Source organism: Anguilla rostrata, chromosome 7 (assembly GCF_018555375.3).
Source record: "Anguilla rostrata isolate EN2019 chromosome 7, ASM1855537v3, whole genome shotgun sequence".
NCBI lineage: Eukaryota > Metazoa > Chordata > Actinopteri > Anguilliformes > Anguillidae > Anguilla > Anguilla rostrata.
In genome coordinates this window covers 46,643,832-46,661,495 of record NC_057939.1, presented here as the reverse complement: position 1 = coordinate 46,661,495, position 17,664 = coordinate 46,643,832, and the positions used below count along the sequence as shown (strand labels likewise).

General features: G+C 47.4%; 1 protein-coding gene across 3 annotated transcripts in view; it reads right to left on the bottom strand.

Annotated features, from left to right (window-relative positions):
- Positions 1-213: 213 nt before the first annotated feature.
- The window catches only part of LOC135259867 (plexin-B2-like), a 107,696-nt gene continuing 90,245 nt past the window's right edge, over positions 214-17,664 (bottom strand). For all 3 annotated transcript variants that reach the window (XM_064344727.1, XM_064344728.1, XM_064344726.1), the window contains 21 exons: positions 17,048-17,184; positions 16,435-16,617; positions 15,716-15,830; positions 15,219-15,428; positions 14,209-14,388; positions 13,941-14,077; positions 13,752-13,852; positions 13,241-13,470; positions 12,244-12,425; positions 11,847-11,913; positions 11,355-11,501; positions 10,161-10,317; positions 9,573-9,673; positions 9,120-9,204; positions 8,332-8,483; positions 6,109-6,269; positions 4,706-4,853; positions 4,514-4,578; positions 4,213-4,288; positions 4,005-4,079; positions 214-3,794 (listed from right to left, as the gene is read on the bottom strand). In XM_064344727.1, coding sequence (XP_064200797.1) covers positions 3,690-3,794; positions 4,005-4,079; positions 4,213-4,288; positions 4,514-4,578; positions 4,706-4,853; positions 6,109-6,269; positions 8,332-8,483; positions 9,120-9,204; positions 9,573-9,673; positions 10,161-10,317; positions 11,355-11,501; positions 11,847-11,913; positions 12,244-12,425; positions 13,241-13,470; positions 13,752-13,852; positions 13,941-14,077; positions 14,209-14,388; positions 15,219-15,428; positions 15,716-15,830; positions 16,435-16,617; positions 17,048-17,184 — 2,814 coding nt within the window. In that variant the 3' untranslated portion in view covers positions 214-3,689. The remainder of the gene's footprint in view (positions 3,795-4,004; positions 4,080-4,212; positions 4,289-4,513; positions 4,579-4,705; positions 4,854-6,108; positions 6,270-8,331; positions 8,484-9,119; positions 9,205-9,572; positions 9,674-10,160; positions 10,318-11,354; positions 11,502-11,846; positions 11,914-12,243; positions 12,426-13,240; positions 13,471-13,751; positions 13,853-13,940; positions 14,078-14,208; positions 14,389-15,218; positions 15,429-15,715; positions 15,831-16,434; positions 16,618-17,047; positions 17,185-17,664) is intronic.

Genomic DNA, 17,664 nt, shown 5'->3' with positions numbered 1-17,664 from the left:
GAACCGTGACTTTCTTTAGGGAATTCCCCGTTTTATTTACGCTGTACAAGGCTGTTATACGCTTCACTCGTTGATGTTCTCGCTCTGCATGTTTTATTTTAATCAAAGATTTTCTCCAACACTTCTCTCCGTGGGAATCGAGGTTCCTTTGATGTCATCCTCACCTGCTCACATGTTTACTAGGAAATAAGACCAGAGGCAAGTTCTTTCATCTTTTTTATTTACTGTTAGTGGTTTAATAGTAATATTTCTTTACATAGCTTTTGGGCTATTGCTGGAGATCTTACAATAATTTGTGATTTTTCATATTTTACATGAAAATAGTGTACACACATTTCCCAAATTCTCCCAAATTGTTCCATATTCACTCGACACAACACAAAAATACCGGTCACTCGGCGATCGGTTGGAGCAGTTGGGTGTTGCATTGTGAGGCAGTGGGCCCGCGGCCCTGCTCGAGGTGGCCATGAAGCGGCAGACGTCTCACCTTCCTTCATCTCAGCGCTGCACGTCGTGCACCAACAGACCTCTCACAGAACCGTGGAACTCACTCGCCGGGGTCAAACAAAGCAGGTTTAAAAAAAAAAAAAAAAGAAGAAGCGAAGAATGGACATAGTGATGAACGGTGTAAGTGCCTCCATTCCTGCTTTTGTGACCAAAGGACCGATCAGGTAGCGTGCAGAGCACCTTAGTTGCGAAATGTATTTGCGGAGCGTGTTTTCCAGCGTTCTTTCATTAAAAGATGATAGGTTTTTGTTATATATTGTACTGTTTATTTCTGCCTCACTTCTGTTATTTCACATTCACAAGAATAGGAAAGGAAATCTCGACAACAGCACAACAAACGGAGCCACTGGGGCTCGATGCATAGGATTACGCCATTGGAATACAGTATGTCAACATGTCTTTACAATCGTAATATGTCATAAGAAAGTGAAAATGAGTAGGCTAACTGCACAGCAGTAAAAGAGTTCTTGTCGAGCACACAGGTACAGCCTTTTCATACATACAGTCGACCACTTTGAAAACGAGAAATCATTTTTAAAGAGTCATTTTTTTTTCCCAAACACGTTCTAAAAGAAAAGAAAGCACACCGAGTCCGAGACGATTTACGATATTCGGTTTTCTATGTTTGATGCTCACCGACTCGTAGGTTTTGTGAGACATTTCTAAGTAAGCTTGCCACTGCCTTCACCCGAGCCGTTGACAGTAGCTTTCAGAACCCTACTAAGGTCACCTCACAGACATCTAGCACAAAACACACACTTCAAACAGTAGGGAAATCCTAGTGTCCTCACGAGTCCGGCGCGGACACACACATTGGCAAGTGATCACTGCAGCACACTCGTATTATCCGACGGCACATGGTATCACAAGATTGCTAAAACACGGCAGAATCCATATTACTAATAATATAATCATGATTTTTTTCAACAATTACTATACATTATCATTAAGGCACTTTCTGGTTAAAGGAAGGCAAACAAAAGCTTTGCTTTGAGCTCTCAGTACTTGAATTTCAGATACAAGATGGAAGCAAGAGGGGGAAATAAGAAGTGCGCAATCTGGATTTAATTAAGATCAAAAGAATCCCCCGCTGCTCCTATTCTGCACAGAATTGGAATCCATTCTGTCGTGCATGGCTCGTGCCAGGGAGCCGCCTGCCTGCCGGTAACAACCGGCTTTGTGACCTCAATCTCCAAAATAGGGGAATGAAAATAATTTTAAAAAACTGGTCTAGCGACGCAGAAACTCACACCAGTTATTTACAGCAACGAAAGCTGGTGCTTGTCACTGGAGATTAAAAACCCATAGTGAATTTTGACACATGAACATTTGGATATGAAGATAACAGTAGCAGGCAGGTGACAACCAGTTTCATCAAGAGGACACTAATTAAAACGACGTGTACCGCTAAATAATGAATGCACACTTCTACCTTCAATATCAGCATAATAATATTGCGTATGAACATTCTTAATACGTACCATTTCTAATAAATCAAATGCTATGATTATTCATGCCTCTGCAATTTAGCACTAACGGTGATGTCACAATAAAATATTGCGGGCAACACATATCATGATCGGCTGCAAAATTGTTTATGTGATTCAGCTTGGGAAGTGTTTTATTTCTTTTTTTAAATGCCCAGTAGCCTACTGATAGCTTGCAAAAGCTGTAACAGTTACATTTTGGAAAAAAGTACTGTTTCATTCATAATCTAGCAATTTATGTGCAGGCATTTTTGTTTAGCAAAGGAATTATGAATTTCTCACTCACTCTCCCTCTCCTTCTCTTTCTCAATAACTCAACCACTTGCAAAGTTCTGTTTACATAGCTACTAACAGCTATACAGTACCCTGTAACATTTATCTTGTGTCCCAGTCTCAGAGCAAGTTTTAAACGTTAGTGCCTTCTTAGTAAAGTATAAGATAAAAGTTATGCAACACTTTGCCTGCAATAACTGCAAAATAGATACAATCAACTTGAGAACCTAGTGTCCGTATTTACGCCTTTGCGCGGTCCTCAAGTCCACCAAATGTCAAAGCGCAAGAGACAAGGATTTAAAGCAAGGCTCATTATTTTACACTGAAATGCTAAGAGACTGAGAAGCTGGAGAGCTTCAGTAATTTAACACCACACATAGCAGTTTGCACTCGAACTTGGTCTATATATCTTTAACGGAGAACACATTGTGCAATCAACTGAAGTTAAAACAGACCCGCCCTTGCTTTAGCGTTGGTCTACAAAAGGGGAAACATTTCCCAAAGCAAAACCTTGAAATCAGCAATACTAGTGCTGAACGAGACGTTTCACCTTCGGTCACTGTACCGCATGAACCAAGCACACAGCACGCACAAAAACGGATCTGATGAAATGCAAGCTTTAAAATTAAAAAAATAAAATATTGGAACCACTTTTCAGTCACGATCTAATATTCCTGTCACCATTCAATACACGGATTCATTGCACCCACAAAGTCGCTGGAGGACGGGAGTCTGGCTAATTAACCAATGGTCACTGATACGTATACAGGTGACACTGGAAACACTACCATCTTCAGAGACAATGAAATGAAATGGCTATAATTTTTAAAAAGTTATTTTCTGCTTACAAAGCTTTCTCGAAGAAAGACCGTACAATAAAAAATATATAATACTTTTCTGCACAGGAAAAAATTGAACATCTGGATTTTTTCTTCTTTTTTTTTTAACGAAGCCAGTGATTAATGCAGGGCTTATGTGATAGGGCTGGCAGCGGCGTTACGTGGCACGATTGGTCGGAGCTCGTCACTGCAGAGGAGGAAATCTGGCGCACGAAGGTGTTTCGGAAGCCAACTGCTCACAGTGAGCAATCGGTCTGTCAACGCCGGGAGAGCAGGCACGCGGACTGGCCGTCGCAGCTGGTCAGAGTCGGCGTTTTAGGGCGCACGTATTATTACCCAATCCCCTCTCACCCCCACCGTTTAGAGTTCATTTTGTCTCTGGGTTAAGGGATTTGGCGGACACTCCGTGGCAATCGAAGGCATAATCGAATGTTCAGGAAAACAACCGAACAGCGATTTGTTGTAAGTTTAAAAACAGCCAATGCCCCTGCCCCCCTTCTCCAGGCGTGCTGAAATAATCCCTCCGTCAACACAGCCCCCTCAGTACCGCACCCGATACCTCGCCCCCTCTCCTCCGCGGGGGTTAGAGGTCCGTTACTTTGTTCTCCAACGCTGCGGCGATCTGTTGCAGCCGCAGGGTCAGCTGTTTGCTTTGGGCCGCGGGATCTTCGTCCAGAGAGGTTATGATCTGTGGAAGCACAGGAGAGGACATCAGAGAGAGTATGCACAGTTCAAGAAAAATACACAAAAAAAAAAATACACAAAAAAACACAATGCTTACACATTTGCTTCAAATGTAATTTCACACTACAGATTTTTATAGTCATTTTCCTAAATACAATTCAAATGCGGTTAGTAAATGCAAGTACTTGTTTCTGATAAAGTGTGTGATACATACCCCGTCGTAGTATTTGCTTGCATACTGGTAGAGTTGATGCAGGGCCACCTGTGTATTCAGTTTATCTGTGTGAGACTGAAAAACAGTATGTAATGAAGCCGGGATTATACTCTGGGGTTCATTATATAATGAAGTAGGGATTATACTCTGGGGGTTCAGTATGTAATTAAACATGGATTACACTCTGAAAGATGGAGGAGACTCTTACCCGTGACACCTCAGCAAGATGCGTGTTCATGTCCTGGTCACTGACCGACACCATCTGCCTGATGCCCTTGTAGTAACTATGGAGACAGATGATGTCATCAGGATTTCTGACACAGTTGACATCATCCATGCTCTGTCTATCGATAATTTTACAAAATCACTAGATATGTGTAACTGCGTAAAACCTGTGTAGGAGGGGCGTGGTGAGTTAAGAGACACTGCATCATCGAAGCAATTAAAACAAATCAACAAAGGGCAAATATAAACTTCTGAAATGAGCAGAAAATGCAGACAGGACTTACTCGTCCACCATCTTCTTGTACGTGGAGATCTCCTTTGCATAGAGCAGCTTGTTGCTCGGGGAGTCCTGAGGGGGATGGGAGAGGAGAGAAAATGGACGTTAAGATTCTGTGGATCCCCCTCCTCCCTGGGGCAACACTACAGCCAATCAGGCGCCAGCTTGCGGGGCAGCGGGTTCGACCCCCCACTCTCACCCGGCTCAGCTTGTGCTCGGTCTTGGTGCAGGCGTCCATGAAGGTCTGGGCGATGACGGACAGGGAGGCGTCCACCACCTCGGTCACGTGGACGTCGAAGATGAAGTGGGGGTTCTTCAGGATGTTCACCCAGAACCTCAGAGGCAAGCTGCAAGAGACAGGAGAGTCCCATTCACAAACACCACTAAACACTATTCACTATGCATTATACACTTTCTGCACTTAACTACACTACTGTCACTAAGCAGTAGACATACCAATACACATCTAATTCAGCACTATACACTGCAGTAGACCATACCATACACTATCTGCACATTACACAAGGCACTATACACTATGCAGTAGACACTATACACAATACACTATCTACACATTACACAAGGCACTATACACTATGCAGTAGACACTATACACAATACACTATCTGCACATTACACAAGGCACTATACACTATGCACTATACACTGTGCACTATACATAGATTGCACTCTTTAGAAATTGCATGGAGGCTATAAGTTACACAACATTATAGTGCGAAAAACAAACATACATGCATGCACACACCATGTCAATGATGAAGGCAGTGACCTAGTGTAAACAGCAATCTTTTGACCTGCACACCTCAGTTTCTAACTCAAATAAGAGCACAATCCTTCTCTATTGAAATGTCGGCTTTGTGGATCAGTCTAAAGACAATAGTCTCCATTACCTTGCAAAACAAACAGGCATGATTGTGCTGTTAATCAACACTCTCTCACCACTCCTACAAATTCAGTTCTATATCTCCCAGCTTTCCTCTGTCAGTCACTAATAACCGTGTACAGAAATAGTCTGACTGCAAGGTTCCAGAGAGCCATCAAGGAAAAGCACATCAGACAATTTGAGAAAGAAAAAAGAAGTGAAAGAACACGCAGGTGTTTCATTAGCAGGTGCAGTAGTTCAGCCGCACCTAGCCCCGGGGATTCGCAAGATTTCCGAGCCCACGACCCACCTAACGAGCAACGATATTTTCAGTGACCCCCCACCCATTATTAAAATAAAGCCTGACACACGATCAAACCATCCATTTCAAGCATCTGCATATGTTAAGTTAAGAACAGCTGCTTGGAGACAGTAACCGAGCAGATTATTTAACACAAACGGTATAATATATGGATGATATAATGTACATCATTTTTTTCTTCTAGCTGTACCCCACAACACACCAGCGAGTCCCGATTTTCAGTTAAAGAATAAAATTGTGGAAAAAGTCTTTTTGTTTTTGTCCGCTACATTAGCCAGCGGTTTTTAATGGAGCGTGCCGTCCGTTTCCCGTTTTGAAGAAGCGGGGTGAAAATATTTTTATGAAACGTTTTTTTCCGCGTGAAATCCTGCGGCCCAGCTGTGGCGGACGGCGTCACCTGTTGGTCTTCCAGATGTGGATGGTCTCCTCGTCCACGTTGTCGTGCTTCAGCGCCTGCTCGTCCAGGAAGTCGAAGAAGTACTTCACCGCAGGCGGCACCACCGCCCCCGAGCACAGAACGCTTCGGAAGAAGTTGTCCACAAACTGCTGCAGCGTGCCCTGAAACACGACCACACAACCACAGTGTACACTAAAACACGACCACACAACCACAGTGTACACTAAAACACGACCACACAACCACAGTGTACACTAAAACACGACCACACAACCACAGTGTACACTAAAACACGACCACACAACCACAGTGTACCCTGAAACATGACCACACAACCACAGTGTACCCTGAAACACAACCACACAACCACAGTGTACCCTAAAACACGACCACACAACCACAGTGTACACTAAAACACGACCACACAACCACAGTGTACACTAAATCAGCAGCCACACCCAAGGAATGGTGGGGGTCACTGTATTGTACCTACAGCACTGGGGGGTCACCCTCTACACTGTAGGGACCTGACCACCAGGGGGCGCAGTTATGGCATGGTCTATTAGAGCTCAGCCTCCGTTCATAAAGCGTCTCAGAATCAGAGGGCTGATGTAGGATCAGTTCTCTAGTGTCCATATCCAAACCTTATCCATTATAAGCTTAAAGGCAAAACTGATCCTGGACCAGCACTACTGCTCTGAAATTCTGTGCAAGTGCACACCCAAAGGGGCTCCCATGCATACCACGGCCAAGACCAATTAATTTTGTCAGAACATTTTCTATGACCCTAAAATATAGCCAAACATGCTATAAGAATACAGGCTTCAGATGCTTTTAAAATGTCAAAAGAACCGCACGTGCACTACAACTTTCACAGTGTTCAGTATCACTGATGAGAATGTCGATGGAACGTGAGAAATTTAACTTACTTTTTTCCCCAAGTATCCCACAACTCACAAACCACAGTTTGGGAACCGCATGAGAAAAGTTTTAAATCACGGGTGCTTAATCCACAGTCCATAACTTTCATCTTCTTTAAATTACTAATATTCAGAGCCGGGACCGACAGACTGGAAATGATTCGGTTATAGAAGTAATGGGTAACACTTTGCACCAAACTTCTTGAATGGAAAAGACATTCAAGGCTGAATTGCTTATCGGGTATAATGTGTCAGGTCAGTCAGATAAGGGTTCTTCCGTCTTCTCTCTCCAATATTTCTCCAGCGTTTTTTAGACCTGCAATTTTTTTCCCCCTTTAATGTTCAGCTGTAAAGTGATAGAATCCAGAAGCCTGTAATAGAATCCTAAGATGGGCAGTCTTATCAGCGCAAGAATGAGTGGATCCTCAGATCTGTAACAAATCATGTTCCATCTTTCTTTGAGCTCCATGGCAACATGATTTACTGGAAAATTTTATCTGCTTCCTAAAGACACACAGCTTAGCTCTGCAAGGGGATTGGCCAGAAAGTAGGAAAGGAAAATGGAATAGTGCACAGAATTGTGTTACGACTTATCCAATAACAAATGAAATTACGCAGCAAATGCACTGTCCATTCTGCATTAGCTTCAAAACAGAACCGCAAAAGCACCAGGTTTTATGTTTATTTCTGAAACCGAACAAAGCAAACAAATATTGGATTTTGTTTTGTTTTTTTAAAAAAAGGCTTAAAAGTTGTTACTCATCTCTTAGCTGAAGAGTGCTCATGTATTAGCAGGCCAATTACCTAGCACAATGCATTCATACACCCTTAATGCTTAATACAAAAGCCCAAGTTGTCAAATGGCTTGTTTCCAATTAGATTTTACTCTTCGCATATGATGGATGTTCTTTTTTTCTTTTCTAGGAAATATTTACATAGCAAAGACACCAGTCTCTGTAGCATCTGGATTTCTGAAGCAATATAAATAAATCAATCGCAGTTAAGCTTGAGACAGGAATAAATACTGTGGCCATTTACACAGGATAACACCTTCAATCGCAAATACACTGGTAATAATAATAACAACAATAACAATAATAATATTTTTAAGTGCCTTTCATCATCTGAAAACACTTAAAACTTAAGGGGGAAACTCACCAATACCTCCTTCATCACTCACCTGACTTCTAAACTTTTTTATTATTAAAATTCTGTGCTGATTTGAATGCCAAAAGCTAACCAGCAGCAGGCCATGCGGTTCTCCAGGGCCAGGTGGGGCCTACTCTAGCGGTGCGTTCTTTACCTTGACGGAGAGCAGCCGGGTCAGGTAAATCTCGGTGATGGCTTTGGTCATGGACTTGTCCTTCATGCTGCCCCTCTTGGACTTGATCTCGTCCAGCTCCTCGGCCGGCCGGACCAGGTGGAACACCTTGTCGTCCTCCAGCAGGGCGTTTCCTGAACGAGGTCAGCGGGAGGTCAGAAGGGGATCGGAGGGAAAGAACCCACACCAGACCTGGGACAAACCTGGGTCAGACCTGGGTGAAATGACTCTTAGCACAGTAGGATCAGGACTAGCCTAGGATGGAGTTTTCTCCGTAGGAACACGCATTTTAAAATGCGCTTCTTGTAATGCATTGTTCTGATAAGCCACCCTAATTTGTATTTGCAGCAGATCTGGGTATATGTACATGAAACATGTATATGACATGCTTTAACCTTTTTGATGGTGCTAGAAAGTGAAAAACACTCCTCATGGATCCCTGATAATTTTTTAAACATGTACAAGTATGCCACTGAACCAAAACGTGCAATCCTCCAGAAGAAGGGTACCCTGAATATATGGTGAAAATAGTTATTTTTTTAATCTGCAAGAATGATACAGATATCTGAAGGGTTAAATTATTTCTGATGAAGCGTGTGACCTAGAGCTGCTTCCAGCTCTTTCACTGGAGTAAAAGACCCTTGAAGTGTTGAAGGTGTTCAGCCTCGAAGCACTGAGGGACACACTGTAGATTACAGGCGAATGGCCATTCTGAAAAGGCCTGTTGTGGTAATTATGTATTGTCGTGTTCTAGGATAAGAGGTCCTCACGCTCTTCATGATTGTCCTGGTTTTGGTCGTAGGACTGCTGGGGGTGTAGGACCTTGGACAGGACCAACGTGGCATTGTCTCGAACCTGTAACACACACACACACACACAGCTTATGGATAACTAATGGAGCTTCCTTATCAGCAGTGAGCTGTATTAGGTATTGGAGTTTCTCAATAATCTTCCACCTGCCCACCAAGCTCCTCTGTGGTCTGTGCATTCAGATTTACAGCAGGACGGGGCTAAAATGCACAATTTGAAATCATTAGACTTTTTAGACGCTGGTAAAACCTCCACTACGCGATTAGCTAATTTGATAACTGTTCCATCTTCTCCCATCCACGGGCTTAAATTCTGTCAACAGACCTAAAAGCCGCCGGCCCCTCTTTCCCGCTCGCTAGGACCGGGCGGGGGTGGGGTAGGTGGGGGGGGGGGTGTGTTCGGTCCATACTCACGTTATAATGAGCCAGCGTGTTCATGCGCTTCCACCTGCCCTCTTTCTGGGACGTTAAGTCCAGGTCTGACAGGATCTGCCCTGTGGATCCAGGGCGCCACTCTGTGGAGAGGGCGGGAACAGGTACTCAAAAACGCACGGTCGCTTTAGTGCTCGAAAACACTTTTTATGGAAATGTCAAAGCAGTACGAGTTCAGTAAGAAGTACTGGAACCAACGGTTCCGTTAACACAGTCAACTATACTGACAAATATTCTCAACAACATTCATATTTATATTCACTATTAACAGTATAGCAACGAGAGCTTGGGGTCAAATCCATTTCAACTTCAGTCAATTCGGGAAATGAACTGAAATTCTATTAATTGATGGAACCTCATAGAACATCAAAGGGAATTTTTCATTTTCTAAACTGAATTTCAATCAAGTCCTAGGTGTGGAAGGTCATGACAAGAATACCAGCAAAACTAATGATAATTTCTCTTCAGCACGCTACAATACAATAGAATAGAATACAATAAAATAGAACTTTGTTTGTCCCCGTGGGCATGACAACTGCAGTCATTCTCGATTCGTCGATTTGCACTCACCCAGAGTGACGCTGTCCACTTTGGGTCTCTGCGAGTACGACAGGTTCCTGTACACCTGCTCGATGATCTTCTCCTTCACCTGGGAGATGGTGTCACAGTTTAACACCTTCACGGGGGTCACGTCCGGCCCCTCTCCAAGGACCAGCACCTGCAGGGTCTGAGAGGGTACAACCTGTCACCTGGAGCTCTGGGACAACTCCGAAACACACCTGATACCTGTCACCAACGGGACTGCTCCTAAACACACCTGTCACCAGCGGGACTGCTCCTAAACACACCTGATACCTGTCACCTCCGGGACTGCTCCTAAACACACCTGTCACCTGTTACTTGGAGTTCCGAGACTGCTTATTGGTCGCCTGTTACCCGGGTTTCCAGAACTGCTTTAACAACCTGTTACCTGGAGAGCCAGACCTGCTTATCAGCTCACCTTTCACCTTCTCAGTCTAAACTGCCAGACCCGCTTGGCTCCAGGCTTTCAGTCTTTATAGTGCATCTATATCACACATGACAGGCTAACGTGCATATCACATAACACTGCCCCCCCCCCCCCCAATCCCCAGCTGAGGAAGCCCACGGGACATGCTAGCGCCGCCAAACCGACGTCCCGCACCCCGTGAAACGGGACGCGAGGCGGAGGCGCGGATCAAATTCGGTTCGCAATTCAGGAAACGCGCGAGCCGTGTCCCCGCCGAAGGGCGGCTCTCCCGCGCGGCCCGCGGGAGCATTAATTACGGAGTCGGGAAGCCGTTCCTCATCCAGATGATGACACTCCATCGCAACGGTATTCAATTATTGCGCGCAATCCCATTAGGCCGTCGCTCGGCTGGAGTTACATCATCGTCGGCCCGCGATGGCCGCGTTATCTGCACGGCTGCGCGGTCTATTTCTGGGGCGCTTCTGGAACCTTCCCCCCGAGATAATCTCATCACCTGTCAGACCGGGGTAAGCGCGGCGTCCGTCATCCTTCGTTCCCCCCCCACCCCCACCCCCACCCCCCCGCCCCTGTCGACAGTCGGCCCCGCACGTGCCCCGTGAACGCACTGCAAACGAAGAGGGATGGCGACAGGGGGGGCGCCTATGATGCGGTGCAGGTGCGCGTCCGGGCGCGGCGTCCGAATATCAGGTTACGGTCCGAGCGGCGAGCGCCCGGCCGGCGCGTTCTGGGTGGGCGGGGCCAGCGCTCAAACTCACCAGGACGGAGTACTCCACGTCGTCCCCCAGCAGGCCCGTGTCGTTCAGCGTGTACTTGGCCTTCTTCACCACCGCGTCCACCGGGCCCTTCTCCACCTGGTGCTTTATGGCCTTGAAGAGCCTGTAGAGAGGCTCTCCGGCAGAGTCCTGCAGCACACACGTCACAGGGCTCTCACTCAGTCATAACTCAATGGGCTATGTCACGACGGATCGGCACCGTCACAGGGCTCTCACTCACTCGCGACTCAATGGGCTATGTCACGACGGATCGGCACCGTCACAGGGCTCTCACTCACTCGCGACTCAATGGGCTATGTCACGACGGATCGGCACCGTCACAGGGCTCTCACTCACTCGCGACTCAATGGGCTATGTCACGACGGATCGGCACCGTCACAGAGCTCTCTCTCACCGAGGCTCAATAATGTCATGACAGCACGGCCTCGGTCACAGACTGGGTTACATGTTGCAGGAGTTGTGTGGAGACGTTACCTTCAGAAACTGGTAGAGGCAGATGGACATCCAGTTACAGAGCATTCTCTCCACCACCGTCTCTGACCTGGAGGGGTGGAGACAGAGACCAGAACAGCCTGTTAGGGGCGGGGCTTCCACAGATCAGATCAGGTGATTATCAGGCCAGATCAAATCAGGTGAGGTGGGGGTCAAGTGGGGTCAGCTGCTTAAGTTCAGGGTTGGGGTTCCCGCTGTGACTGACCTGCGGAGCATGAGTTTGGGGTTCTTGTATGACGTGAGTTTGGGGTTCTTGTGTGACTGACCTGCATAGCATGAGTTTGGGGTTCTTGCTGTGACTGACAAATGGAGCATGAGTTTGGGGTTCTTGTGTGACTGACCTGCGTAGCATGAGTTTGGGGTTCTTGCTGTGACTGACCTGCGGAGCATGAGTTTGGGGTTCTTGCTGTGGACGTACTGCTCCATCAGCTCCAGCAGCAGGGTCCTCATGATGTCGGTGTAGTACTCCAGCTTCCCGTGCAGCGCCACCGTCAGCAGGGAGGCGAAGTACACCTTCGCCCGGGCATTAAAGTCGGGGCGCCCCTCCAGGGTGCGGATAAACTGCACACACACGCATACACACAGACACACACACAGAAACACACACACACACACGACACACACACACACACACAGAAACACACACACAGAAACATACACACACACACGCGCACACACACACACACACACACACACACAAAAACACACACACGCACACACACACGCATACACGCACAGAAACACACACACACACACACCCACAGAAACACACCCACACACGCACAGAAACACACACACACACACGCACATGCACACACACACGCACACACCACACACACACACACAGAAACACACACACACACACAAACATACACGCGCACACACACACACACACACACAGGAACACACAGAAACAAGATCTCATTCTGTCGGCCAAAACAACGCAGGCTAAATAAGTACGTGATTGATTGCCTTTATAAGAAAGGTGCATAATTCAAATCTCAAGTTCTTCAAACTTAATTGCTTTTGCTGAGAACATTTTCTTAATTAACCTAAAGACATCTGCACAATGTAAGCACAACCAGAAGAGAAATCAAACAGGAGAAGCACGCAGAACAAAGAGCGAGCCAGTGAGTAACTGAGCGACTGTTTGAGCGAGTGTGTCAATGTTTTTAACCTCCAGGTTGCAGTGAAATGCTAAACCACACAGACAGTGACACTCCCGGTCCTGGGCTATAAACATAAAAACTCAAAGCAAAGCTCCTCCTACTGCTGTAAAAAAAAAAAATCTAACACACAACAGGAAGAGAGGAAGGACCACGGTGGGCGGGCCGTGTAGAGTGACAGACGGGGGCGGGGCCGGGGGCGGGGCCTACGTTGATGAGGAAGGTCTTGCTGTTGAGGAGGTTGGAGAACTGGTTGAGGGCCTGCGTGACGATGGCGCGCCGCGCCTCGGGGATGTCCAGCTTGCCCGTGATCATCACGTCGTTGGCGCCGTCCTTGGAGGGCAGGAAGAAGACCCGGTCCGTGTAGGTCTTGTAGTCCAGGAAGGGGATGCGGCCCTCGCTCAGGTCGCTGGTGTGGTCCTCCATCTCTATCATCAGATCTGAGGAGGTCGGAGGTCAAAGGTCACCGGACAAGTCAGCCACAGCCTTTTTATTGTCTGTGTAATTTACCATGATTATCCATTCATTTTAGTGGATACCCATTGCTTATTTTAACATTGCATATGTCTTAATGTATTCACTGTGCATTTTGACCATTGGTGTGTTCTGTGAACAATTTGACTGCTAAATTAGAAGTTCAACATGCAGGAACTATAGGTCCTGAGAGGGGATGGAGGCGGAGCTATGGGCAGGGCCTGAATGGGGGGGCAGAGCAGCCAACCTGTGAATTCCTTCTTGCAGCGGTCACGCACACTCTCCTCCAAATTCTCCAGCTGATGCTTCACCTTCTCGTACTCCCTCTCAGCCTGCTGGCTCTTCCTCCTGCACAGAACATACAGGCACGTTTACAGGCAGCACAGAATCCCAACAGGCAGACGGGAGGGGCATGATGGGTAATGTAGTCTTTTACCTGTAGCAGTAGACAGAGACTGCAATGATCAGCAGCATTGGGAAAATGACAGCTGGGATGATGATGGGCAGGGGGGCTTCGTATTTCCTCTCGTAACGGACCGAGCCCACCAACCACTCTCCCTTCCCGAACTGAATCTGAAGACATGAGGCAAACCATAAGAATTAACTTAAACATAAACTTAAGGACAAATAAAATAACTGATGGAATAACGGTTGCAGGGGACAGGTGGACACTGTATCAGAGGTCTCAAAACTGGAGTTCTCACCACGAGGTCCAGCGGCTCGGAGCTCGTGTCTCGTCTTTGCCGCCGGGAGCGGGAAGTGGGCTGCCTGTAGGGCGGGTCCAGAAAGAGCCGGTCGTCCTGGAGGGTGGTGACCAGGCACGGGACGTCCCCCACGAACGCCTGCGCCTCCTTGGCCGTCATCGCCTTGGCGAAACCTCGGCCCTGCGGCGGGAACGGGCCGGTCGTCACGGATACCGTCACAACGGGACAGCAGTCGACGGCGAACAAGGCAGTAACACGGTCGGCGCGCACAAATGGTTGCGCAAACAAGAAATAATTAATATGTCAGTGTGCGTTTGTGTCTGGCCCTAGAAAGCAGAACAAATAAAAGGATAAATAAATGCGATTGTTCAGATGTTTGCCGCTCCATTTGGACTGGGCACTTTTTTAAACTGTCATATCCACCCCCCCAAGTCCTCCATAATAAATCTGCTTCATAAAAAGAGATAAAAAGTCTCTTCGGTCACTCTGTGTGCAGACAGACGTTTCCTCTAGCCCCTAATTCATTTTCCACGTGTACCTGTGGGAGCCAAATACTAAATCACCGATTTAAAAGGGTAGCAGTCCCCCACCTCCCCCGCCCACGTCTTTCACCATTTTTTTCTCCAGAAGTTCCATGCGGACCGCTGCGCACTGGTTTCCTGTTTCTGACGCTCCGTTCGCCGGCTCCACAGCTTTCCATGCACGGCACGCTACGCTAATCCCGTTAAATGGGTCACCCCGCTTTAAGCCGGCTGCTTATCGACGAGGCGCGCCGCGTTTGTTTACGCGATCGATAATCTCCCGCGTCGACAGTCAGCGCAGAAACAGTCCGTCAGCAGGAGGACGACGGGCGGGAACATCAAGGCAGACGAGGAGAAGTTCGCGCGAAGACCGCTTCAGAGGATCGCTAACGTTAGCGCTGACCGCGAGGAGAAGGGAATTCCGCGCTGCCGGGAACGCCGCGCTAGAAGGTGAGGCGAGTTCCGGAATGTTCCGGATACCGCGCTTACCGTGACGGAGATGATGCTGGTCTCGGTGATGACGTTCTTGGTCAGCTTGTTGAAAACGGGATCGGGGTGGTATTCGAAGGGCTTGAGCTCGGAGCGGGCGTTGTCGAGGAAGACGAAGGTCCTGAAGGACTGGTTCTCGTACGTCTCGTTGATTGTTGGGGACAGGAACTGCAGCACCGTGTCATTTTTGCCCCAACATTCTTGGTCAAACTGTAAGAAAGAGAGAGAGAGAGAGAGAGAGAGAGATCCTGCAGAATGAATACAGTTCATCAGCCTCTGAGACATACAGCACACATTTCTGGCTATGATCAAATCAAACTAAATTAACGTCTGTTAACAATCAGTCAAGTTCAAGTCAAAAGGCTTCAATTAGTCTCCAGGACCAGGGTTGGGGACCCCAGTAGACCCTGCAGCTCTACAGGACCAGTGTAGGAGGGGGGCTGGTTGACAGTGACGGAGAAGTGGGTGCAACGTTGGGGTGGAAGGTGAACACAAACCTCGGGGGCTGGGCTGGGGATATCGGACTCATCCTCTGCCGAGACCCTCACTCGCAGGACAGCCTTCTGGATGAGGTCGAACCCGTTGCCGGTCACGACGATGTTTCTGCCTCCGCTGAAATATCCAAACACCCCACCCCCCCCAAACCATGAGCTTCAGTTTCCTGTCTGTAGCTAATCACTCATTACAAAAACATGTCAGTCAAATCAAAACAGTCTGATTTTCCACCACAGGGAACTGCAGTAACAGAAGCATAAACACTAAATCAACAACAAAGGAAAAAATGGCTACAGTATTCCAACACTAATGTGTTACATACAGATACAGAACAACATAGCAGGTCTGGGCCTAATGGGTATTTAAAATACTTTAACTCATAAACACTCCTGCAGATGCCTGAAAATATTTCAACTAAACATGTTCTTTACCAAAGCTTACAGTCATATGAGAGAACAAAATTTGCAGTGAATATTTATGAGAGTAGATGTTTCTTAAGCTTCGTGAGCCCGCAGAGATTTGCTCGCGTGTGAAACGGTTAAAATGTTTCAAAGTAAATAAGGCAAGATACTGTGAGGTACTGTAGTGTCAAATGTGGCTTAAGACAAAGAGCGTACAATACAGTTCCCATGCTGTCCGTTCATGGACCGTAATCAGCAAGGTCATGTGAAGGTCGTGTGAAGGTCATGTGAAGGGCACCGGCCGTGCGTTAGGGACTGACCACATGAAGCTCCCTTTGGGGTAGTGGCTCTCCACTTTGGGGTTCTCCCAGAACTGGAAGGCCCTGGGCACGTCCATGAAGGCATTCGTCCCGTACCAGACCTTGACGGTCAGGGGGTCGGAGGGCACCTTTATCGCCGTGTATTCACCCGTCTTACAGGTGATCTTATCGCCGAAGGTTTCCCTGCGGACCAGGAAGAGGGGAGGGGAGGGGAAAAAAAGAAAAACAGTAAGGTTTATTTATGTTCACAGTGGGGAGGGTGTGGGGGGAGGTGGGGGGGGGGCACTGAATCCCACCCAATTCAATTCAATTCAGTTTTATTTGTATAGTGCTTTTCACAGAGACACTGTCACAAAGACACTTTAAATTGGAAATGGGAAAGGAACTTCCTCTACCACTCACATCCTGCCTGACAGGACAATTTGCACCCCCTCAGTTTGACAACCAATTGGCAATTCAGCAACAATTCATAACACTTCAGCATTCACAAACTTCACAATGGTTTAACCTCCCCCCCCCGAAATCCAGGATTTGTCCTTGCCCTGATCTATGGGTCTTAGCACCATACTCACACAGCACAGGCCACGCCCCCCAACACTGATGCTATACTCACACAGCACAGGCCACGGTCCCTACGCTGATGTTGAGGTCCTCCTTGGTGGCGGTGTGCAGGTCCCTCCCCGTTATCGTGATCACCGTCCCGCCCGCTTTGAGGCCTCTCGCCGGCTCGACAGCCATGGGATGGGGGTCCTAAAAGGGGGGGGGGGTTCCAAAAAACAAATACCACTGTTTAAATTTGGCTCCCAGAACCCGTGGAAAGAGCAAACAGAACAGTCATTTAGTTAAATATGTCGAGCAAACATTTACGCAGGGCAGCAATCTCCAGATAGACCCCCCCCCCCCCCCCACCCGGCAGCAATAAAAGAAGAAACTATAAAGGCTTCTGCTGCTTCGGGGAAGCGGCGGGCCATGCTGAGACCGTGACATTTTGAGGCGAGCCCTTCGCACATCCTGCTCCTGCTCCGTTTAGAGCCTGCTGAACTGGCATTTATCCGCCGCTGCGACGCGTCTGGAGTGGAAAATTTACCACAGTAGAATTACTCGGAGAGATGAATCAGAAGCCACTCAGAAGTCACAAGTGTTAACAGCACTTAGGGCTTTTGCCCGGAGTAGGCAGCCAGGCCTATTTTTAAAATTTCGCTGGATTTCGGCTCCAGATCTGAAATGGCC